This window comes from Copadichromis virginalis, linkage group LG11 (assembly GCF_057382275.1).
Source record: "Copadichromis virginalis isolate Kocher_CV1m ecotype Utaka linkage group LG11, C_Virginalis_male_GT1.1, whole genome shotgun sequence".
Classification (NCBI taxonomy): domain Eukaryota; kingdom Metazoa; phylum Chordata; class Actinopteri; order Cichliformes; family Cichlidae; genus Copadichromis; species Copadichromis virginalis.
Genome location: NC_140628.1, coordinates 19223146 through 19243070, shown reverse-complemented (window position 1 = coordinate 19243070; position 19925 = coordinate 19223146). Strand labels below are relative to the sequence as shown.

General features: G+C 42.4%; 1 protein-coding gene across 3 annotated transcripts in view; it reads right to left on the bottom strand.

Annotated features, from left to right (window-relative positions):
* Window positions 1-19925, bottom strand: part of oxr1a (oxidation resistance 1a) — a 183954-nt gene that overhangs the window by 38232 nt on the left and 125797 nt on the right. For all 3 annotated transcript variants that reach the window (XM_085473459.1, XM_085473461.1, XM_085473460.1), the window contains one exon: window positions 9907-9989. In XM_085473459.1, the coding sequence (XP_085329585.1) occupies window positions 9907-9989 (83 nt within the window). The remainder of the gene's footprint in view (window positions 1-9906; window positions 9990-19925) is intronic.

Genomic DNA, 19925 nt, shown 5'->3' with positions numbered 1-19925 from the left:
AGTAAAGCAACCTTAACGGGAGCACTATGAAGCAACTCCTTGCTTTTCTCTTCTCAGTACAGAAGGTAACTCACTGAAGGGGAACCACAAGGAAGACAAAGAGAGGCTGTGGTGACAGGTAGGTCTCCCATCTTAAAAGTCCTCCCACACAGCTCTGTGATTAACAACTGCTCTTGGACTCCTTATGACAGTAGTGAGGATCCACATGATTTGTCATCTCATTGCCTCTGTACAGAGAGTCTTACTGTTCATTCAAACAACAGCAGCACATCAGCTTGATGAATATGCTGTCTCAAGGAGGACAGGAGATCTGGATCAAGAAGGCGGAAAAGTCTCTGTGACAAGACAGTGACATCCACAGACATGCACTGGTTGTGTATTTATAACGTGGCCATAAAAAGAAGGATAATCCGGTCACTTCAGTATGCCCCAGATATTAGAAATGACTACTGATATGTCATAACTGATCATCAAGCATCCTAGAAATATTTACAACCCTCCATTTAGTGCTTCCATCATGTGTGATGTGTCCTCGGTATTTGGCCAACATCAGTAGAGCTTCTCTGTGTTTTAGTTTGGAAGGTGAACAGTTAATAATCAGCAGGGCTCCTGCAGAGTCAAAGCGGAGAGCATTGATTCTCCCTTGTTGCTATTTGCCGTCTCTTCCATGAATTGTTTATTTTTAGCTTTATAGTTCCTGTTGCCCAGCACAAAGCCAACCTATAGGACATCTACAGCTTCATAAAGCTCCCTTTTTTCAAAGCTTTTCTTTACAATTCTGCAGCATAAGGTCAAATCTTTGGCTTAGAGTGAAGAAACCTCTGTTTGTTTCTCCACAAATAGATATTTTAAAGCCTGTCCAAACCTATGACAGCTATTGGCTCTTGTATCACATTGCTGCCAATCAATACGATTATAAATATCTGATGTTGACGTAAACATCGACAAAGCCAGATGGTGGGACGGTCTTGGCACTGAGTGTGATGTTATAATAGTATGATTCAAGTTTGCTTTTTACACCTAATTAATCACTTTATTCCTGGAAGCCAGTAATATTAGCAGCACAGTTAGCATCATACAGTGACCATAATCTTGTAGGTTTGACCAAGAAAATGAAACCACAGAAAACCGCACAAAAGATGATTTTTCATAGATCATACAAAAATTTCAATGCAAATAAGTATATTAATGACGTAAAAGAAATTCACTGGACTGACATCTGCCTCGAGAGTGACCCTGATATGGCATTATCTATGTTTATTGAAAACTTTTGCTACCTGGCTGACAAACATGCCCCCTTAAAAAGATTTACTGTTAAAAAGAACTACGCATCTTGGTTAGATAATGAACTTAAGGCTGCAATGTCAGAAAGGGATATAGCAAAAGCACATAAGTCTGTCAGTCCACAAGAGTGGGCAAGATATCGCGAGTTAAGAAATCAAGTAACTAAATTGAATAGGCGCAAGAAGAAAGAATATTATCAACTTAAGCTCAAGGAGGCCAACAAGGACAGCAAAAAGGTGTGGAAAGTTTTAAATAATATGATGGGTAGAGATCTTGCTCCGGTGGTGTCTCATATCTACACGGGTGGTACGTTTATAAGTAAAGCCAAGGACATAGCCAATTATTTTGTGAATTATTACAGCAACAAAATAACAAATTTAAAATCTAATATGAGCAGAGGCGATCCCACCTTATCACAGTGTCTTATACAGGATGTTATCATGAATAATAAGCAATGCCAATTTAAGTTTGAGGCAGTGAATGTGGAGATAGTAGAGCGCTTATTGATATCACTTCCTGACGATACATCCTCAGGCTCAAAGTTGCAGCCAAGTTTGTGTCCCTTCCTATATGTCACATATTTAATAGATCTTTGGCATGCAGCTTATTTCCATTGCAGTGGAAAGAATCGAAAATAATTCCCATTCCTAAAAACAAGAATGACGTTTTTAATGGTGTCAATAGCAGACCTATTAGTCTACTCCCCGTTCTAAGTAGAATTATGGAGAGGATTGTCTATGAACAAATTCAACATTACCTAACAGAAAATCAGTTACTCACTCAGTTTCAACATGCCTACAAACCTGGTTATTCCACCAGTTCAGCTCTTATTCACATGACAGATAACTGGTATAAATATCTAGATAATGGGAATCTGGCCGGGGTGGTATTTTTGGATTTTAGTGCTGCATTTGATTTGATAAATCATGATCTTTTGATAGATAAGCTAAAATGTTATGGATTTTCACCAGCTGCTTTGTGCTGGATGGAAAGTTATTTGTCTGGAAGAAGGCAAAAGGTTTATTATAATGGTTATTTCTCAGAGGGCTGTGAAATGAACTGTGGTCTACCCCAAGGCAGCTGCCTCAGTCGACTTCTCTATTCAGTCTTTACAAATGATTTGCTGTATGTCCTGGATAAATCTCATCTTGTAATGTATGCTGATGACTCCACCATGTTTTATTCAGCCAGTAGCCACTCTGAATTGACAAGCGTATTACAACTAGATTTGCTGAACGTGTTTGATTGGATAAGTAAAAACAACATGATTTTAAACGTGTCTAAATCCAAATCCATGTTAATAGGAAGTAGAGTACGCTTCGTCAACAGCCCACAACTAAATCTTTCCATAGCTGGATCGGTATTAGAACAAGTCACCCAGATTAAATTACTTGGTGTTACCATAAACCACCACCTTTCATGGTCTCAGCACATAAACTCTGTTATTAAGAAAATGGGACAGGGCATAGCTATAGCTAGGAAATGCTCTTTTTATATCACTTCTTCAATTATGAAAGATGTCATTAATGCACTAGTATTATCTCATCTAGAGTACTGCTCAATCATTTGGTCAGCAGCTAATAAGACAGATCTGAACAGACTTCAGTTAGTCCAAAATAGGGCGGCCAGATTAGTGTTAAGGTGTTCATATTATACAAGTATTGATAAAATGCACGATAAACTTTCTTGGCTTTCTGTACAAGCTAAATTATACTATGGCTTACTTGTATTTTTAAAGAAAGCAATACTGGTAAACACACCACACTTTTTTTATGCTCAGTTGCAGTATCCAGATGAAATACATAATCATGCTACACGATTCTCAACTAACCACAATTTAGTAACTCCTCGAGTTAAAAGTAACTTTTTGAAAAACTCTGTTATATTTAGAGCATCTTTTCAGTGGAATAAGTTGCCTTATGCTTTATTTGTAAAAATTGTAGAGGGTAATGTCACTTGTAATGGAAATTGTGTATTTTGTTTGAGTGTTTTTCTTATCATTTTTAATATTTACATGTTTACATTTTCAGAATTGTAAAACCTTATTGTGGATGTAAGAGCCATATTATGTGGACATTTTTGCATCCAACTCATTGTGTAACATTTTATTTGGTGGTATTTGATGGTTTGGGCCCCAGGAAGACTAGCAACCACTGTTGTGGAAGCTAATGGGGTTCCTTATAAATAAACAAATAAATAAACAAATAAACATACATCAGTAAAATGAAATGCATACAGCTCCACGCCTCAGAGACTTCAGCCATCGATCGTACTGTAAGAGAAGCCATCTGTAACTCAATTAAGTGGAATACGACAGAGGACAGTCAAATGTGACCCACTGATAAAGACCTGTTACTGACACATTGACAGCAGGATGAGAGAGGGAGGAAAAGAGAAAGAGAGAGCAATTGCCATCAGGTTCATGGCCACTTAAGACAGGTGGATCCCATCTTCTTATCCTCTGGATCAATACTACCCATTATTCATCTCAAACTGCAGATGAATAATTAAGCTTTCCTACTGGCAGTCTCTCCTTGAGGAGAAGGGTAGAGGAAGGCCACAAAAGCCATCTTGAAAGTGACATCAGTGAATGGTCACCTCGTCGAACGGGACAGAACGAACAGATTCAACAAGCGCAGTTACTCGGCTGGACTAAGACAAATGGCTCCGTTAAGGAGTCTGCTGGCATGTAATGTTAAGTACGGCACATGAGAACAAATCTACAAGTGCTACTGCTAAAGGTCAACAAGGGAAATAAGATGTAATCACAGCACTATAAGCATAAGCTGTTTAATTATAGACATTCACAGGTGCTGGTTGATGCACACAAGTATGCAGGACGTGTGTTTGTGCTCTTTAAATTTTGAATGAACAGAAGAAATTAAAGTGGCAGAACAAGGGTAAAAAAGAATCGACCGCGACGCCATCAAACTGAAAATAAAACTCCAGCGTACGGTTGAATCACCTACAATGCAACATCGGAGGAGCTACTGCTCCTCATTTTATAATGAAGAATGAAGCTCAGCTTTGCATGACAGTTGCCATGGTGACTTTGTCCTTACTACCCTAATGGTATGTGTACTGTGTGCTGATTGTTTGCAGGCCTTAATAAAGAGCCGCAGTAAGTCACATGTGAGAAAGTGACATTATTCTGTTCGTTTTGGGGTGACCCACAGTAGGTTTGCCGTCTCGTTGATTCTTCCCGCTGCTTCAGGCTTTGATGGTCTTTTCACTGACTCACCAACACATATGACACACATGAGGCAGCCAAGCAGAGAGACGCTCACCATGACACAGAACAACCAAAGTGGAGGGAGTGCTTGAGTCAGGATTGTCTAAAAGGAGGTCAAATGGGCCCATCAGTAATTCCTCTGTGGTAGGGACAGTAAAGCTGTGAGAGCTCTTTATGGACAAAACAACCTAAAAACTTTGACTAACCTAGAGGTATCTTATATCTGTGTTTTAATTACACAAAAAAATCCAAAAATATAAAAAAAAATGTTTAACTCATCAATGTGAAATTACAGGTTTTGAATGTCTGTGGGCCAGAAACAAATACGAATACTTATGAAGGTCACATAGACTTAAACATGTAACAGACAGAAGTTGGTTTTGTGTGTGCCACATTTTTTTTTAACTTATGGTTACATTTCAGCTTTCAGTACAGCAGAAAACACAGCAGTGACACAGGGTGGACTTCAAGTTCTTGAAGGCCACCCTCACTCTAAGTCAAGAGTTGCAATAAGAAAATACAGAGCTGGAAATGAGTCCAATTTCACTTTAATCAAAAATCAGAGTCCAACATGTAGGGTGAGCACATTCAATAACAATGCTTTGATCTAGGCCATTAATCAATCTCCCCCTTTTATCCATCCAACTACTTATCCATGGGTCCCCATCTACTCCACATCTATTCCCCACTATCCCCTCCTCCATCCACACGCCCCTTCAGTTTCATCATTTCTCCATCATCTATTGACTGCTGCTCTCAGACAGGAAGTTGTTGAAAGAGCTCAAACAGTGGGCTCCCCCTCTCTCACCCAGCAGTGAATAATGAAATCAAAGTGACTAATTGTCAGGAGGTTGGGAAGTTAAGATTACCACTAATGTGTGTGTGTGCAAGTCTCTGTGTGGGCATGCATGGCACAAACACACACCTGAGACTCTGTGTATGACTCATCTAATGTCCCTGAAGTTCTCCAATGCCCACAGTGCTTCCTCTGAGCCCAGCAGAGACCATTAAACCTGCAGACTGCTGATACGGAGTGACCATGGTCTCCATCATTACAAGCCTACACCTTCCTCACATCTGAGTCATGCTATGCCTGCATCACACTATGATTATTCTAAACAGAATATAGGACTTACAAAGTATGTAAAACACAAGATTTTCTGTAGGTATTTTTAGACAGCATTTTACTAGGGAAAGTCATTTATGGCTTCCTGTGTTTAAACGACACTTTACATCCAAGAGCTTGCTCTCTTCTGCCAAATTAAAAACATTCCCAGAGTTAAGACCACGAGTCTGGTCTACATGACAGAATGCCAGTGATATTATAACTCATCCTGAGGGAAGATTAGGTGTGTAATGACCATCCAACAGTTGAGACATTTCACAGGAAACCACAATTGTTGTCAGCGTGCTCAGCAATCATTTTGACAACACTAAAATTACTGATATTGCTTTTCCAGGCACCATGCACAAAAATTTGGCTTCACTCTCTGCCCATTCTGACATACTGTAAATAAACTAATTGCAATCCATCTATTGGGACCAAATTAATTGAATAACAGACTCATCAAATCACCAACTGACTATGCCATTCACAAGGCCCTAAAGATTCAATGCACTACTCAGCAAATCATGTTGTAAAAGTAAATCTGCGGTTAATACCTGAATAGATCTCAGTTTGTTTTATTGTTTGTTTTCTTTAATCATCTAGATCCAAAACAGTTTCAAATCTATCTGACTGCTCGTGTTGTTGCCAGAATAACTAGATAACCAATTCTGACAACTTTCTTTTTTCCCCACAAATCTGGTATCCAGACAGTCCTTCCCCTCACCACTCTCTAGTGTCACTGTACAAAATATAATGAAAGCTCTGCTATGCCAGTTCAGCTGAGAGCACTTCAATAGACTGAAAAAGGGAGAGGGATGTTCAGGCCAAAAAAATGACCTAAACATGACTCAACATGAAAAAATGATTCCAATTCCTGTTGTACATGCAAGCCTTCCTGTTTGGGACACTGGTTACGATTTGACTAAATTAATCCGTTATATCCTGATATATTGGAAGAGGTCTAAGGAAGACGACTGGAGGGGAGTTTTATACAGTATATTGCCTTAGTTTGCAGACCAGTTTCCTGCTTCCTGGTTCCATCTACTGGAGATGACAATAGTTACTGTAGGTGGAGCCCAGCTTATGCTTCTTACGTCCTTACCAACGTTCAAGTTAAGCAACCAGTTTTAACAGATATGAATTTGTATGCAGATTTTTTTTTTTGCACCACTGCCTAGTTAGCTGATTGTTAAAGCTGTCAGAATCTGTTCACTTCCTCTTGATGCTTATGTCCAAAATCCAAATCAGGTATAAATGGAGCTAAGCAGCTTAAAATGCTGCTTCTAAACACAAAGTCCAACTACTGTTTACGTTTTTGCATATAGTAAACTGATCACGAGTCAGAAATAAATAAACAATGTATATCCCCTTTTGATTCTGTTGAAGAAAAGGTAATTTTTTCTATAGCGATATCCTCCCCTGACAGCATCCATATCCAAACTGTAACACCATTAGGTGTCAGATGTGGAAAAAGCATACAGGTGTGTATCAGGACCCATATTCCAGCTGGTTGTGGTGGTAAAGGAAGACTGCTATCAGTTGGTTAATGTTTGCTGTACAGATTGGTGACAGGATCTCAAAAATCCAACAATTTCTTAGAAAAACCCCCCATTATTGTACAATAATTAAACAGCACATAAACAAATCAACTTTACCAAAGGAAGTATATAATGGTGAGGACGGTAGTTGTTAGAAGTGGTCCAAAGGGGTGGACCACTTCTAACAACTTGTAACCATGGACCCCAACTTGTAACCATGTAGACATCAAACAATCTGATGTGGTGCATGAAAATGACTGTGGTCATAAACCACAACCTGTTTTTAATTTTAGTTTCATTTTACTTTCAATATATTAATATAAACATTATTATATTCAGTTTCAAACATACTGCGAGAACAGTATGATTCAATATAAAGTAAAACACGAGAGGCATAAACTGAGGCTAAGCATTGTGCAAAGTGTCCCAGAGTACTGAGTGATTGTTACTTAACATACTCAGTGCACTTTTACCTCATCATGCACCTAAATATGCACTAGGACTTGGCCCTGTCTGAATGCTTTTTGTTTTTTACATACGCCTCTAGGTCCCAGAATAAACGAGAGTTTACTTTACAAAGCTATCATATCAAACAGAAATGATGGTTAAGGGAGCAAATGTAAAACCCGCGTATGCAATAAAAGGGGCCAGGAGATAGTCAGGACACCTAATGGGTCTATGAGGAACTCAGGCAAGATCCAAAATAGCAATCCAACTGGAGCATCCATCTCCATGGTGTGATAAAGCTAGTGTGTCTGGAGAAAAACACTTGTGGCCAGCACTTTTTCTGTTCTTCGTTTCATTTGACTTTGAGTGACCGTCCTCACGGGCAGTCTGTGGAAAGACAGTCCCCACCCTGTCGATAGCGACTCACTTGTGTGCTAGTCTTTGTCTCGCTCTGTCTGTATCTTTCTGTCTCCTCATCCATCTCTGTTGTTTCCAGAGACTTCAAACACTTTTTTAATTGGATGCAGGTCAGCCAATAGCTGGACTTGGCTGAATGAACTGGTGTTATCAGTGTCTAGGCAGATGGGAGCTGCACAGGTGATTTCTCAAAACTAAAAAAAAAGAAAAAAAGAGGGGGGCAGAAAGAAGCCTGTGTGAGATGTAAAGGAAGGAAGAAGGAGAAGAAGGACGGAGGAAGAGGGAGGGCGACTGTATTGATAAAGTGGCACAAACGGAAACTCCTTTTTCCTGTCGGTGCTGTGCAATAGATTATAAACTTATCTGATGGACAGCGAAATACGGAAACATCGCCGTTCCTGCCATCCTCAGAGTGGGAGATAGGTTTAAGATAAAGCCGCTTCTCAATCACTGGGACTGGCGGTCATGTGTCTCTCACAGTGTCGGCAAGATTTGGTTATATCCCCGAGAACGCTGTAGGTTAACGCTCGCTATGAAACTACAGGACCCAGTGATAGAGGAAGACTGCTCACTGCATCCATCACTTTAGCAATAATTTAGTGGGTGGGCAGCATTTGATTAAGATACAAATCCTTCAAATATCTCCCTATTTTTCTTGAATGTCAGCATTTCTGTCCATCTTGCTGACTCTTTGTTGCCCCTCTGTTTATATGAAGGGGCCATGACACAGTGCCCTAGCTCTGACAAATATCCTGTCGTAACCGTTAAGCCTGTTCGAGCCCCGGTGAGGTAAACAAGGCCCTTGTCAATCAGCAGGTCTCAGATGACTGACAGGTTAGGCCAGCCGGTAGAGGTGGAGGCGGTGTTGGTGCTGGGAAATCACACTGGAGCCAACAGCACTGATGGGAACAATAACAGTGGAGTTAGGGTAGAGGAATGACAGTAAGCTCCCTAGCTCCCTCTTCCCTTTCCTTCCTCTCTTCATCTCCTCCTCAGTCCTCAGCAGAGAGACAGACAGATCCACAGCAATCCCACTTCCACAGAGAGAAAGGCGAGGAAAGGCAGTCTGACTGCAGCTGGATTTGAGGGTCATTTGAAGAACACAACAAGGCAAAGCACACACAGTTCCATTTTCAGTTCATGCCAGGGAACCAGAGTCCTCTCTCCCTCTCCCCGTATTACTTCACCAACCCCCCTCCTTTCTCCTACACAACAGCTAAATCAATAGAAATGACAAGGCAGTCGGAAGGTCATTCGTGAGCACAGCGAGCGCTGTGGTGGAATGCTCGCCGATTCGCGGCGGACAGAACAAGTGGAAAAACAAATGCACATCCTGCCAGCGCTCCTGCCTGCCTGTCCTGCTCTAGTTCAGCTGGAGGAAAGAACAGAGCTCTGCTTTCTATACATCTACGTGCAAAATGGAGCTGAGGCTGTATCTTTAACAGAGAATATATTGTTTCCATAAGATTTCTATCAGTAACCCCACTCGTCTGTTTACACATACTATGTATACTACACACACACACACACACACACACACACACACACACACACACACACACACACACACACACACACACACACACACTGCCCTCTTTATGTAAACAGTTTGAGGATGAGATACACGTGCTAGGCTGTCAAAATACACAAAATGCTTATCGCCCTCACTAATGAGCTACGAAGCATGTGCCTTCACCATACACAAGCACAACCACTACAGCTTGAATATTGTTGGAGATAGTCAGAGCTACATAATCCACCAGCAGGAGACACACACTGAAGCAGCAGCAGCAGCAACAAAGGAGCAGAGCAGAAAGGCATCAAAAACACACAACAGCATTAATACAGGAGGAGCGGAGAGTTGCTTGTGTGTTACTCACAGAATATTCGATGGTCCCTTTGGGTCTCTGGAACGACATGCGCCTGCCATCCTTCTTTTCTGGAGTCTTCTTCTGGCCAGTATCTGAAAGCAAACGAGGCAAGGTGCGCATTACATTCATGTTCCTCTCTCCCCAGCTTGTCACAAGCTGCCGTTTCCCAGCCCCGTGGGTAGACAGCTCATTCGTCAACAGTGAGCGAGCCAGCCAGCCAGCAATGTGAGCTGTGAGCGCCCGGACCACTTTCGCTCTCTCTATCTCTCCTGTTCTCGCTCTGCTGCTACCCTCCTGCTTTTCCTCTCTCTCTCTCTATCGCACTGTCCTCTCCTTCATCTGCCTCCCCTCCCTCTCTCGCTCCCTTCTCCTCCTGGCCCGCCGTGCAGCGCAATGACAGGGGCTGAAAATCTTGGCCAACTCCCCCCGTTGCCTCTCACAGCAGACGGAGACCAGACTGACCTCCATCAGGGCACCGACGATCTGATTGCGAGCCCAAGAAGAGGAGAAGGAGGTGGATTCAGATGGGAAGCGGGGCGTGCTAAGCTGGAGACAGAAGGGGAAAAAAAGGAAAAGGGGGGCTGAACTGGAGTGTTGATGGAGGGGAAGGAAGGGCTCGATGCTACATGTTGGTTGGGTAATGGAAGGATGTTCCATAGAACAGTGACAGCTAAAGAGGAAGAAGTGTAGTGTTTGGGGGGTGGGGGTTAAAAATGACATTTACAACGTCTCTACTCTTCCTGGAAGGACCTGGCAGGTATGTAAAGGAAGTAGAAGGCAGAGCAAATTTAAGGTGGATGGCAGAGGATAACAGGAGGGCAATTGCGGCTACTGAGGTTTTAGTCAGAGAACATGAAAAATGCATGATATGGGAAAAGATGGGTAGGCTAGGGTGGTGCAGAAGATAAAGGGACAAAGGGTTAATGGGGACAGGAGAAGGTGGAGTTATACAGTTGGAGAAGGGTCGGGGTGGGGATGGGATAAGACAGAAGGATAAAGGCAAGAAGGGTGGATGGAATACTGAAAATCAGTAGATGAAAGACAAAAGATGGGATGGAGATGAAAGAAGGATGCTCTTGGGAATGAAGATGATGTTGAAAAGAGGCCAACGTTGCTCTTTGACTTGAGCAAGTCGGCCACTGAGCTTCAAGAATACTATACAAGCATTTATTTATTCAGGGGTAGGGTGTGGGACCAAAGAAGAGATGATTGGAGGAGGCTATTGGATTTATATAAAATATTTATGATGCACATATGTTGACCCGATACCCTCAGACACCTCTCTCGTAAGTCTTTGTTTTGTAGATGCTGCACATGGCTAATCAGCGGCGTTATTCGTTCCCTTATCATCAGGCATCTGAGATAGCTCAAAACATGAGTCATACACCAGTGTTGCTATTTCTGGGGCTTAGGAGTGCCTGGCAGTGAGTGAGAGGGGAGGGGGGGAAACAGAGCTGCTTCAGGTGTACAGCAACGATGATGTGGCTTACGTTTCTGAAAAAATATACAATACAGTCATAATCAGAGATGTCAGACAGGCAGCTAATGTTGCCTAACCCAAGTCATCCCCCATATATACTCACTTCTAATCCTGTCCATCCCACCCTCCGTCTTTCCATACAACCGTCTCCAAACCGCACATCATAGCAGGTCTACTATTGAAACTATAAGCTATAAGCAGTTCCTGTCTGCAATCTATACAAGGCGTACAGAGAACTATCACTGAATTCTTTGCATAATAAAGAAGAGAATAGTACTCTTCTAAAACAAGCTCTGCAAACTTTTTTTATTATCACTAAGTGCACTGATTGCTGGTGATGTTACATTAATTTTGCGGCACCATCATGAGTATTTTATTGTCGAAGCAGGAAAATAAAATACTGGTTTTCATTTTCTTCTAGAAATTGATTTTTAGACCAATATCTGTGGAATTACCTGCTGTAAATTTACATTTTTTCTTATACACCACTATTATTATTACCCCTCAGCCGTGAAAGACTGATGGGGTACTCTTATCACCCTGCTGTGTGGGCGGACAGTGTGGACATGGTTGTGAATGTGATAACTCAAAAAAGAAGCCATCTAGGATTCATAATTCATAATATGACACTAAAAATCTTGGATTAGTTGTCAGTGACCTTGATCTCAAAGTCAAGGTCAGAGGTCAAATTAGGTCACCTAGAACCTTCAAATTAACCCTGGAGAACCCATGGGGTCAAATTTGACCCCATGGTTTCCCTAGTAAACCAATGGGGTAGGATCTGACCCCATTGGTTCTCCAGGGTTATTAATACCATACTAGGAGGGCGAAGGGTAGCACTGGTGGCTCAACAGTATTTTCATTATTAGCTTGCTAATGAATGGATCATCGTGCTGCTGTAACTTATGTTTCTTGTGACAAGGTCTCCCAAATCAATTCATTCATGTTGTGTTTGGGTCCAATGGTCTGTTATGGAACCACTAAAGACCACGAGCAGCTCTTATGAAATTCAATAAATGAATTTAAAGGCCTGAAGCCTATATAGTCTTTCCTAAGGAAACCACCCAAAAAGCATAGAACAATTTAGCATTTTATCAATTCCTACCCTAGTGACCATCATGTCACCCCTCATTATAAGTTCATCAGTTAAAAGGACTTCAAGCTGGGAATCACTGTGGCAGACTATGTCTCTGCTGGCTCACACATCACACTTACATTACTAGTGGAATTTTCAGACAGGTCCATCCAAGATATCTGCAATGAAACCAATTCATTCAATATAAAAGCCACTCTCTCTGAAACACTATGAGGTTTGATTTAATCAACTCTGTCCTGCAAAATTACAACACATGACAACCTGTGTAGCACTTTGAAATTCTTGGAAAGCAAGTTGTTTTGATCAAAAACATACTGACCTGCCAAACTGCGAACGTGCGCCAAATCAATTACCCTCCATCTAAATGAAAACCTTTGACGGATGATTGCTTTCAGTAGGAAAACACAATCTGGAGCTGCTGATTGTGGATGATGGAGTTTGTGGTGCTTTTTAGAGGCGACCTGTCATAACTGTGAGTTCATCCTCTCCCTGTTATGAATGAATAATCCACTGTGTCGCTGTTTAATTGCTGGTCATGGCAGCATGGCAGACTGAAACCCAATATGCGACTCAGTAAGTAGACAGCAGAGGTGTTGATGTGCTTTGTTAGCTGGTCCAAGCTGAGTGGGCTAACAACATAAGAAAGCAGTGACGATGCCTCAGACTTCCAAATTTTGGAAAATGCCAGGAGTGGGAGAACATGAACTAGCAATGAGGACCAAAACAGACACGCAGTGAAAGAAAAAAGCAGCTCTACATTAGCAGCTGCAGGGGTGTTCGCACATGGGGAGTCGGTGATTGCTCTAAAATTAAACTTCACCCTGGATCATGGCACAAGAAATGGGCATTTTATTCACTCTCCAGACACGCAGCAGAGCACAGCGCCAGGGCATCTTCAATAAGAAAGGCTCTGGTTTCATTCCACTCCGCAGGAAACCGGCAGCATCTGCTGTTTCAGTATACGCGCTGCTTCAATACAAGGAATCTCCTCAAGTCTACAAATCACAGCATAGTTTATGCCGTGTGATCCAACAGAATCTCGAGATGTGTTGGAATGTTGCTCTTCAATAAAAATAAATAAATAAATAAATAAATAAATAAATAAAGTTTCTGCTGTCAATACCAAAAACTGTAAAGCACTTCCCAACATGTACTGGGATAGTGGGATAATGTGCACAAGCAGGAGCACTGGGTGCATGAGGCCATAATGGAACGGTGTGAAGAAATGATTGGCGCAATTATAGATCAAACACGGACACGGTTTGACAAAACATTCAAGGAGATGTAAACCGAGGTCACCTTTTATCCAATTTGTGGTTCAACCAAGTAAAACAACCGTTACCACAATGTCAGCTTTCTTTACTGCTGTCGTTTCCCCATAAGGAACATTTTACTTGGCTCATTAATTGGCTGAATTATAATAACACTGGGTCAGCTGTGTGAGAGAGGCTGTGAGACCGGCTCAGACACTGAAAGGAGCTGCCGTGTGTCGGGAAAAACAAAGGCCGTCTCTCACTAATGGAAACGGTCACAAGAGCTCATGCCTTTCTGAGCAACTCAGCCAAAGAAAAACAAAAAGGCGACCACATCGTGGACGCTGCCTCGTGGCTACACAACACTGCAAGGCGCAGCAAAGCAAGTATCACTAAGAAGAAACATCAACTAATAAAGTCATTACAATTCACTAATGAAATGGTACACTGCAATAAAAGTGTACCAAGTCAGGCTTTTACAGGAAATAAAGAAATAACCATATTATTAATTAATTTAGGCATCTGTAAATAATTAAAGTAATATGCATCTGTAAATAATTAAAGTAATATGTAAGTAATTTTAACTACTGCATTGTATTTTACAGAAAAGAAGAAACAATGAAATTGTAAGTAACTCGTATTTTACAGGGAAATGAGACACAAATTTTACTGCAGTATACCCAAAAACAAACAACGTTTCCCTATCTTACGTCGTAAGCACACTGTACTTTTCAGGGTGTGGGTGTAGGAGGTGGCTTAACCTTGCCTAACTTCTAGGTATTTTGCAGGGAGGGAGACACTCTTTTCTGCACACTGCTTTTTAAAATTGTGTTTAAACAGTGATTGATAAAGGAAAAATAATTTAGCTCAGCTTGGCTCAATCATTGTAAGATCACAGGCCTGCAAATTTTCATGGTATTTACTTTTTTCTTGCAAGTTGGTAAGGGAGAAGGATTTACATGTTTTATTTTTTGGTAAAGCATAAGGATTATTAAGTAATCCATCATGCACATCAACGTGATGAATATTAAATAAAGATGTAAAAAGGTAGGATTAATCCACTCCATAATACAGCCTGCTCCCTGAAAAGTGCAGCATGTTTACAATAATACAGGGAAAATATTGTTAGTTTTCTGTAAAATTACCAGTAAATTGCACACTACTTAAAATTACATATGTATTGCTTACATTTAAAGAAGTGATTATACTGTCATTATTTCTTGTAAAAACCTTAGTTGTTGTTATTGTAGTGTACCTCCCTTTAAGTATTTGAGATAAATATGATTACAGCGTAATTGGATAAGAGATTAAGAAAACAGATGAACATTTTAACCTACATCTTTTGAAGTTAAAATAATATTAAAAGCCTACAAAGGTTTTAGTCCACAACACATACACAGCTGAGCACTTAATATCTCTTACAAGGACATCCTTGTAAGAGGTAGTGAAACACACAGATATGTTTTTATAATGGTCATGAATGTGTCATCTTGGTGATTGAGTTATAACCAAGGGAGAAAAAAGGAAAGAATGAAAGGTTTCCCTGTGAAGTACATCGCTGAGAATCTTGTGTGCTTAACAAACCTGAATGCGGCCATGCATTGGCAAGGCAATCTGAATGATTCTGGAGACGAGCTAAATGCAAATGCTACTGTATTTGACTCTAAAAACAAACGGCGTTCTGCACCCGCGCAATCTGCTGAGCATGAATCACAGCAGCTAAATATATGGTCCCCTTCATTTTAGTACACAGCCATGACAAACTGAAGCAGGCAGGGAATAGGAGAGTCAACAATTCTCTGACTAACATTCCCTCATGGTCTGTAGAATACACAAGCAGCCAATTTCCCCTTGCTCCCTTGTTTTCCCTGCCTGCTGGCTATATACTGCTCTCCCCAGATGTTATTTTTAGACAACCTCCTAATCAGTAAGGGGGGACAGAGCTCTGCGATACAACCACACTACACAGGTGCTACACAGGACCGATTAACAAAGGTGTAGACTTTCATTACAAAGTTTGTGACGGAGGAAGCATGGAAACACTAGTTTACACTGGCTTGTAACACACTGCACCGTCAGGGCAGTCATCAAGACTTGTTTAATGTTGTTTAATGTTAATAACCAGCATTAAAGATGAACTGTGTGGCTTTATTGCATTTGTGTTTTGTACTATCACTCATGTATTTGTTTAGTTTTATGTATTTCAAAATGGTCATCTAATAAGACAGCTATAAATACTACAGTGTGTGGCATTGGCTAATGCTACAGCTAAGGCTGTGCAATATGACCAATATCTCATATCCCGATATAAGACATTTATCATCCAGACAACGATATATGTCACAAAACTTTACATTTTCTGTAAATTCTGTGAATCTTGGGCAACTCAACTTGCGTGAAGTGTTTCCAGCTGGGCTGAAGTCGAGCGTTTTGACAGATGCATGAAACTATACATTTTTAGACATAAGTTGTAACGGGCGCCTTTTATTTGTAAGTATTTATTACACGGCGTGCTGCGGGGAAAAGCCTGTTCCAACATTTGAGTCTTTATTTTTAGCATCTGATGGCTCTTTCTTTGCTTCTCATCTGTAAACTGCACAGTACAGTTTTCTGGTCCGTGTCAGACTTTTCATAACCAAACCACATCCATGCTACAGAGGTAGCTCCTCGTTTAGAAATAAGGTCGTCGATTTGTTTTGACTGGTCTGGTTTATTTTGAAAAATCTCATAAGGATCTTGAGCTTTATTGTGAAAGGTTTATGTGGAAAATAAACAAGCGGACAGCAGAGCCACATGCTGGGTTTACCATCATTGTTGCTAACGACAACGTGTAAAAACAGTCGCTTGTACATATATATACGTATATATATATACACGTATATATATATATATATATATACATATATATATATACATATATATATATACATATATATATATATACCTACAACCACGATTACCAACACTAACAAGCTGATCTACAATACGGCAGCAGTGATCAGTGAGATGCTTGGCTACAAGTTGAACAGCCACAAGGGGCAGTACCCTCCATGGAGAAGGAGGCTAGAGGGCAAGATCAAAGTAGCACGGAGGGAGGTTAGCCAACTAACAGAGTTGCAGAAAGGTGCGACAAATAAGGTGCCTAAGAAATACAGCAAGCTGTCCATACCTGAGGCCTTGGAAACTGCCAAGCAAAGACTCACAGCCTTGGCCAGCCGCTTGAGGAGGTACACCAGAGAGATAGAAGGCAGGAGAATAAACCAGCTGTTCTCCACAGAACCAGCAAAGGTGTACTCTCAGTGGCAAGGGAACAATAAGAGAACAGCACCACCAAGGCTGGAGACGGAGCAATACTGGAAGAGCATATGGGAGAAGGATGCAACCCATAACGGCAATGCTCAGTGGCTAGTGGATCTGAGGGCAGACCACAGCGACCTCCCTGAACAGGGTCCAGTAACCATCACAGTGGCAGATATCCAAGAAAGGGTCTCCAGTATGAAGAGTTGGACAGCACCAGGGCCCGACATGGTTCACGCCTACTGGCTGAAGAAGCTGACTGCACTCCACGAGCGTCTGGCAGCACAAATGAACCAGCTGCTAGTTAACGAGAGACACCCGGAATGGCTAACTGAAGGCCGGACGGTCCTGATCCCCAAGGACCCCAAGAAGGGACCGGTCCCCTCCAACTACCGACCAATAACCTGCCTCAGTACTACATGGAAGCTCCTGTCAGGCATCATATCGGCTAAGATGAACAGGCACATGGGTCAATACATGAGCGGGACACAGAAAGGAATTGGCAAGAATACCAGAGGTGCAAAACACCAGCTACTGGTAGACAGAACAATCAGCCGAGACTGCAAGACCAGACTGACCAACCTGTGCACTGCCTGGATTGATTACAAGAAGGCCTATGACTCAATGCCCCACAGCTGGATACTGGAATGCCTAGAATTGTACAAGATCAATGGGACCCTAAGAGCCTTCATCAGGAACTCAATGGGGATGTGGCGTACAACACTAGAGGCCAACTCCAAGCCCATAGCACAAGTTACCATCAAGTGCGGGATCTACCAAGGAGATGCTCTGTCCCCACTGCTGTTCTGCATAGGCCTGAACCCCCTCAGTGAGATCATTAACAAGACTGGCTACGGATACCGACTACGGAACGGAGCAGTTGTCAGCCACCTCCTGTACATGGATGACATCAAGCTGTATGCCAAGAGTGAACGAGACATCGATTCACTGATCCACACTACCAGGCTATACAGCAATGACATTGGAATGTCGTTCGGACTGGAGAAGTGTAGTCGGATGGTAACAAAGAGAGGGAGGGTAGTCAGAACTGAGGGGATTGAACTACCAGAAGGCAACATTGCAGACATAGAGGACAGTTACAAGTACCTGGGGATCCCGCAGGCAAATGGGAACCATGAAGAGGCCGCTAGAAAGGCTGCAACCACCAAGTACCTGCAGAGGGTCAGGCAAGTCCTGAGGAGTCAGCTGAATGGTAAGAACAAGATCCGGGCCATCAACACATACGCCCTGCCCGTGATCAGGTACCCTGCTGGGGTAATAGGCTGGCCAAAGGAGGAGACAGAAGCCACTGACATCAAGACAAGAAAGCTCCTGACCATGCATGGAGGGTTTCACCCCAAGTCCAGCACCCTGAGGCTGTACGCTAAGCGGAAGGAAGGGGGCCGGGGACTGGTGAGTGTCAGCACCACAGTCCAGGATGAGACAAGGAACATCCAAGAATACATTGGGAAGATGGCCCCAACTGACCGAGTGCTCAGTGAATACCTCAGGCAGCAGAAACCCAAGAAAGAGGAGGGAGACGAGGAACCATCATGGAAGGACAGGCCCCTGCACGGTATGTACCACCGGCAGATAGAGGAGGTGGCTGATATCCAGAAATCCTACCAGTGGCTGGACAAAGCTGGACTGAAAGACAGCACAGAGGCACTAATCATGGCAGCACAAGAACAAGCTCTGAGTACAAGATCCATAGAGGCTGGGGTCTATCACACCAGGCAAGACCCCAGGTGCAGGCTGTGTAAAGATGCCCCAGAGACAATCCAGCACATAACAGCAGGGTGCAAGATGCTAGCAGGCAAGGCATACATGGAACGCCATAACCAAGTGGCCGGCATAGTGTACAGGAACATCTGTGCCGAGTATAACCTAGAAGTCCCGAGGTCAAAATGGGAGATGCCCCCAAGGGTGGTGGAGAATGACCGAGCTAAGATCCTGTGGGACTTCCAGATACAGACGGACAAAATGGTGGTGGCTAACCAACCGGACATAGTGGTGGTAGACAAACAGAAGAAGACGGCCGTAGTGATCGATGTAGCGGTTCCCAATGACAGCAACATCAGGAAGAAGGAACACGAGAAGCTGGAGAAATACCAAGGGCTCAGAGAAGAGCTCGAGAGGATGTGGAGGGTGAAGGTAACGGTGGTCCCCGTGGTAATCGGAGCACTAGGGGCGGTGACTCCCAAGCTAGGCGAGTGGCTCCAGCAGATCCCGGGAATAACATCGGAGATCTCTGTCCAGAAGAGCGCAGTCCTGGGAACAGCTAAGATACTGCGCAGGACCCTCAAGCTCCCAGGCCTCTGGTAGAGGACCCGAGCTTGAAGGATAAACCGCCCGCAGGGGCGTGCTGGGTGTTTTTTTTTTTTTACATATATATATATACATATATATATACATATATATATATATATATATATACATATATATATACATCATGGCAGGGTCAGGTTAAAAAGATTATAGGCCTGTTTCACAATACAAAACAGTGTTTCTTTGCAGTTTTGATTTTCTGCCTTGTGGTACTAAACAAGCGGTGACATGGGAGGCTCAAACAGATCAACACCCTGCAGAGGTGAGCGCATATATATACAGGTATATGTTCAGATGTAGAGAAGGGGAGGAGGTTGCACTTTGCCATGAGTGCACCTGGTATTGGACAGTGGGCAAATGATCCATCAAAATCACTTATGAATCCATCATGCAATGACAAACTCTTATTCAGGCACGCTGAGATTCTGAACTGTCCATCAAGTTACTGAAACATGCATTAAAACGAAACAGGGGCGAGAAAGTGCTGATTATCACACATGCCGACAAAATCCCATTTTAGAGGTGGATGGTGCTGCTGTTATCTTGGCACCAAGCTTTTAGCTGGACATGGCAA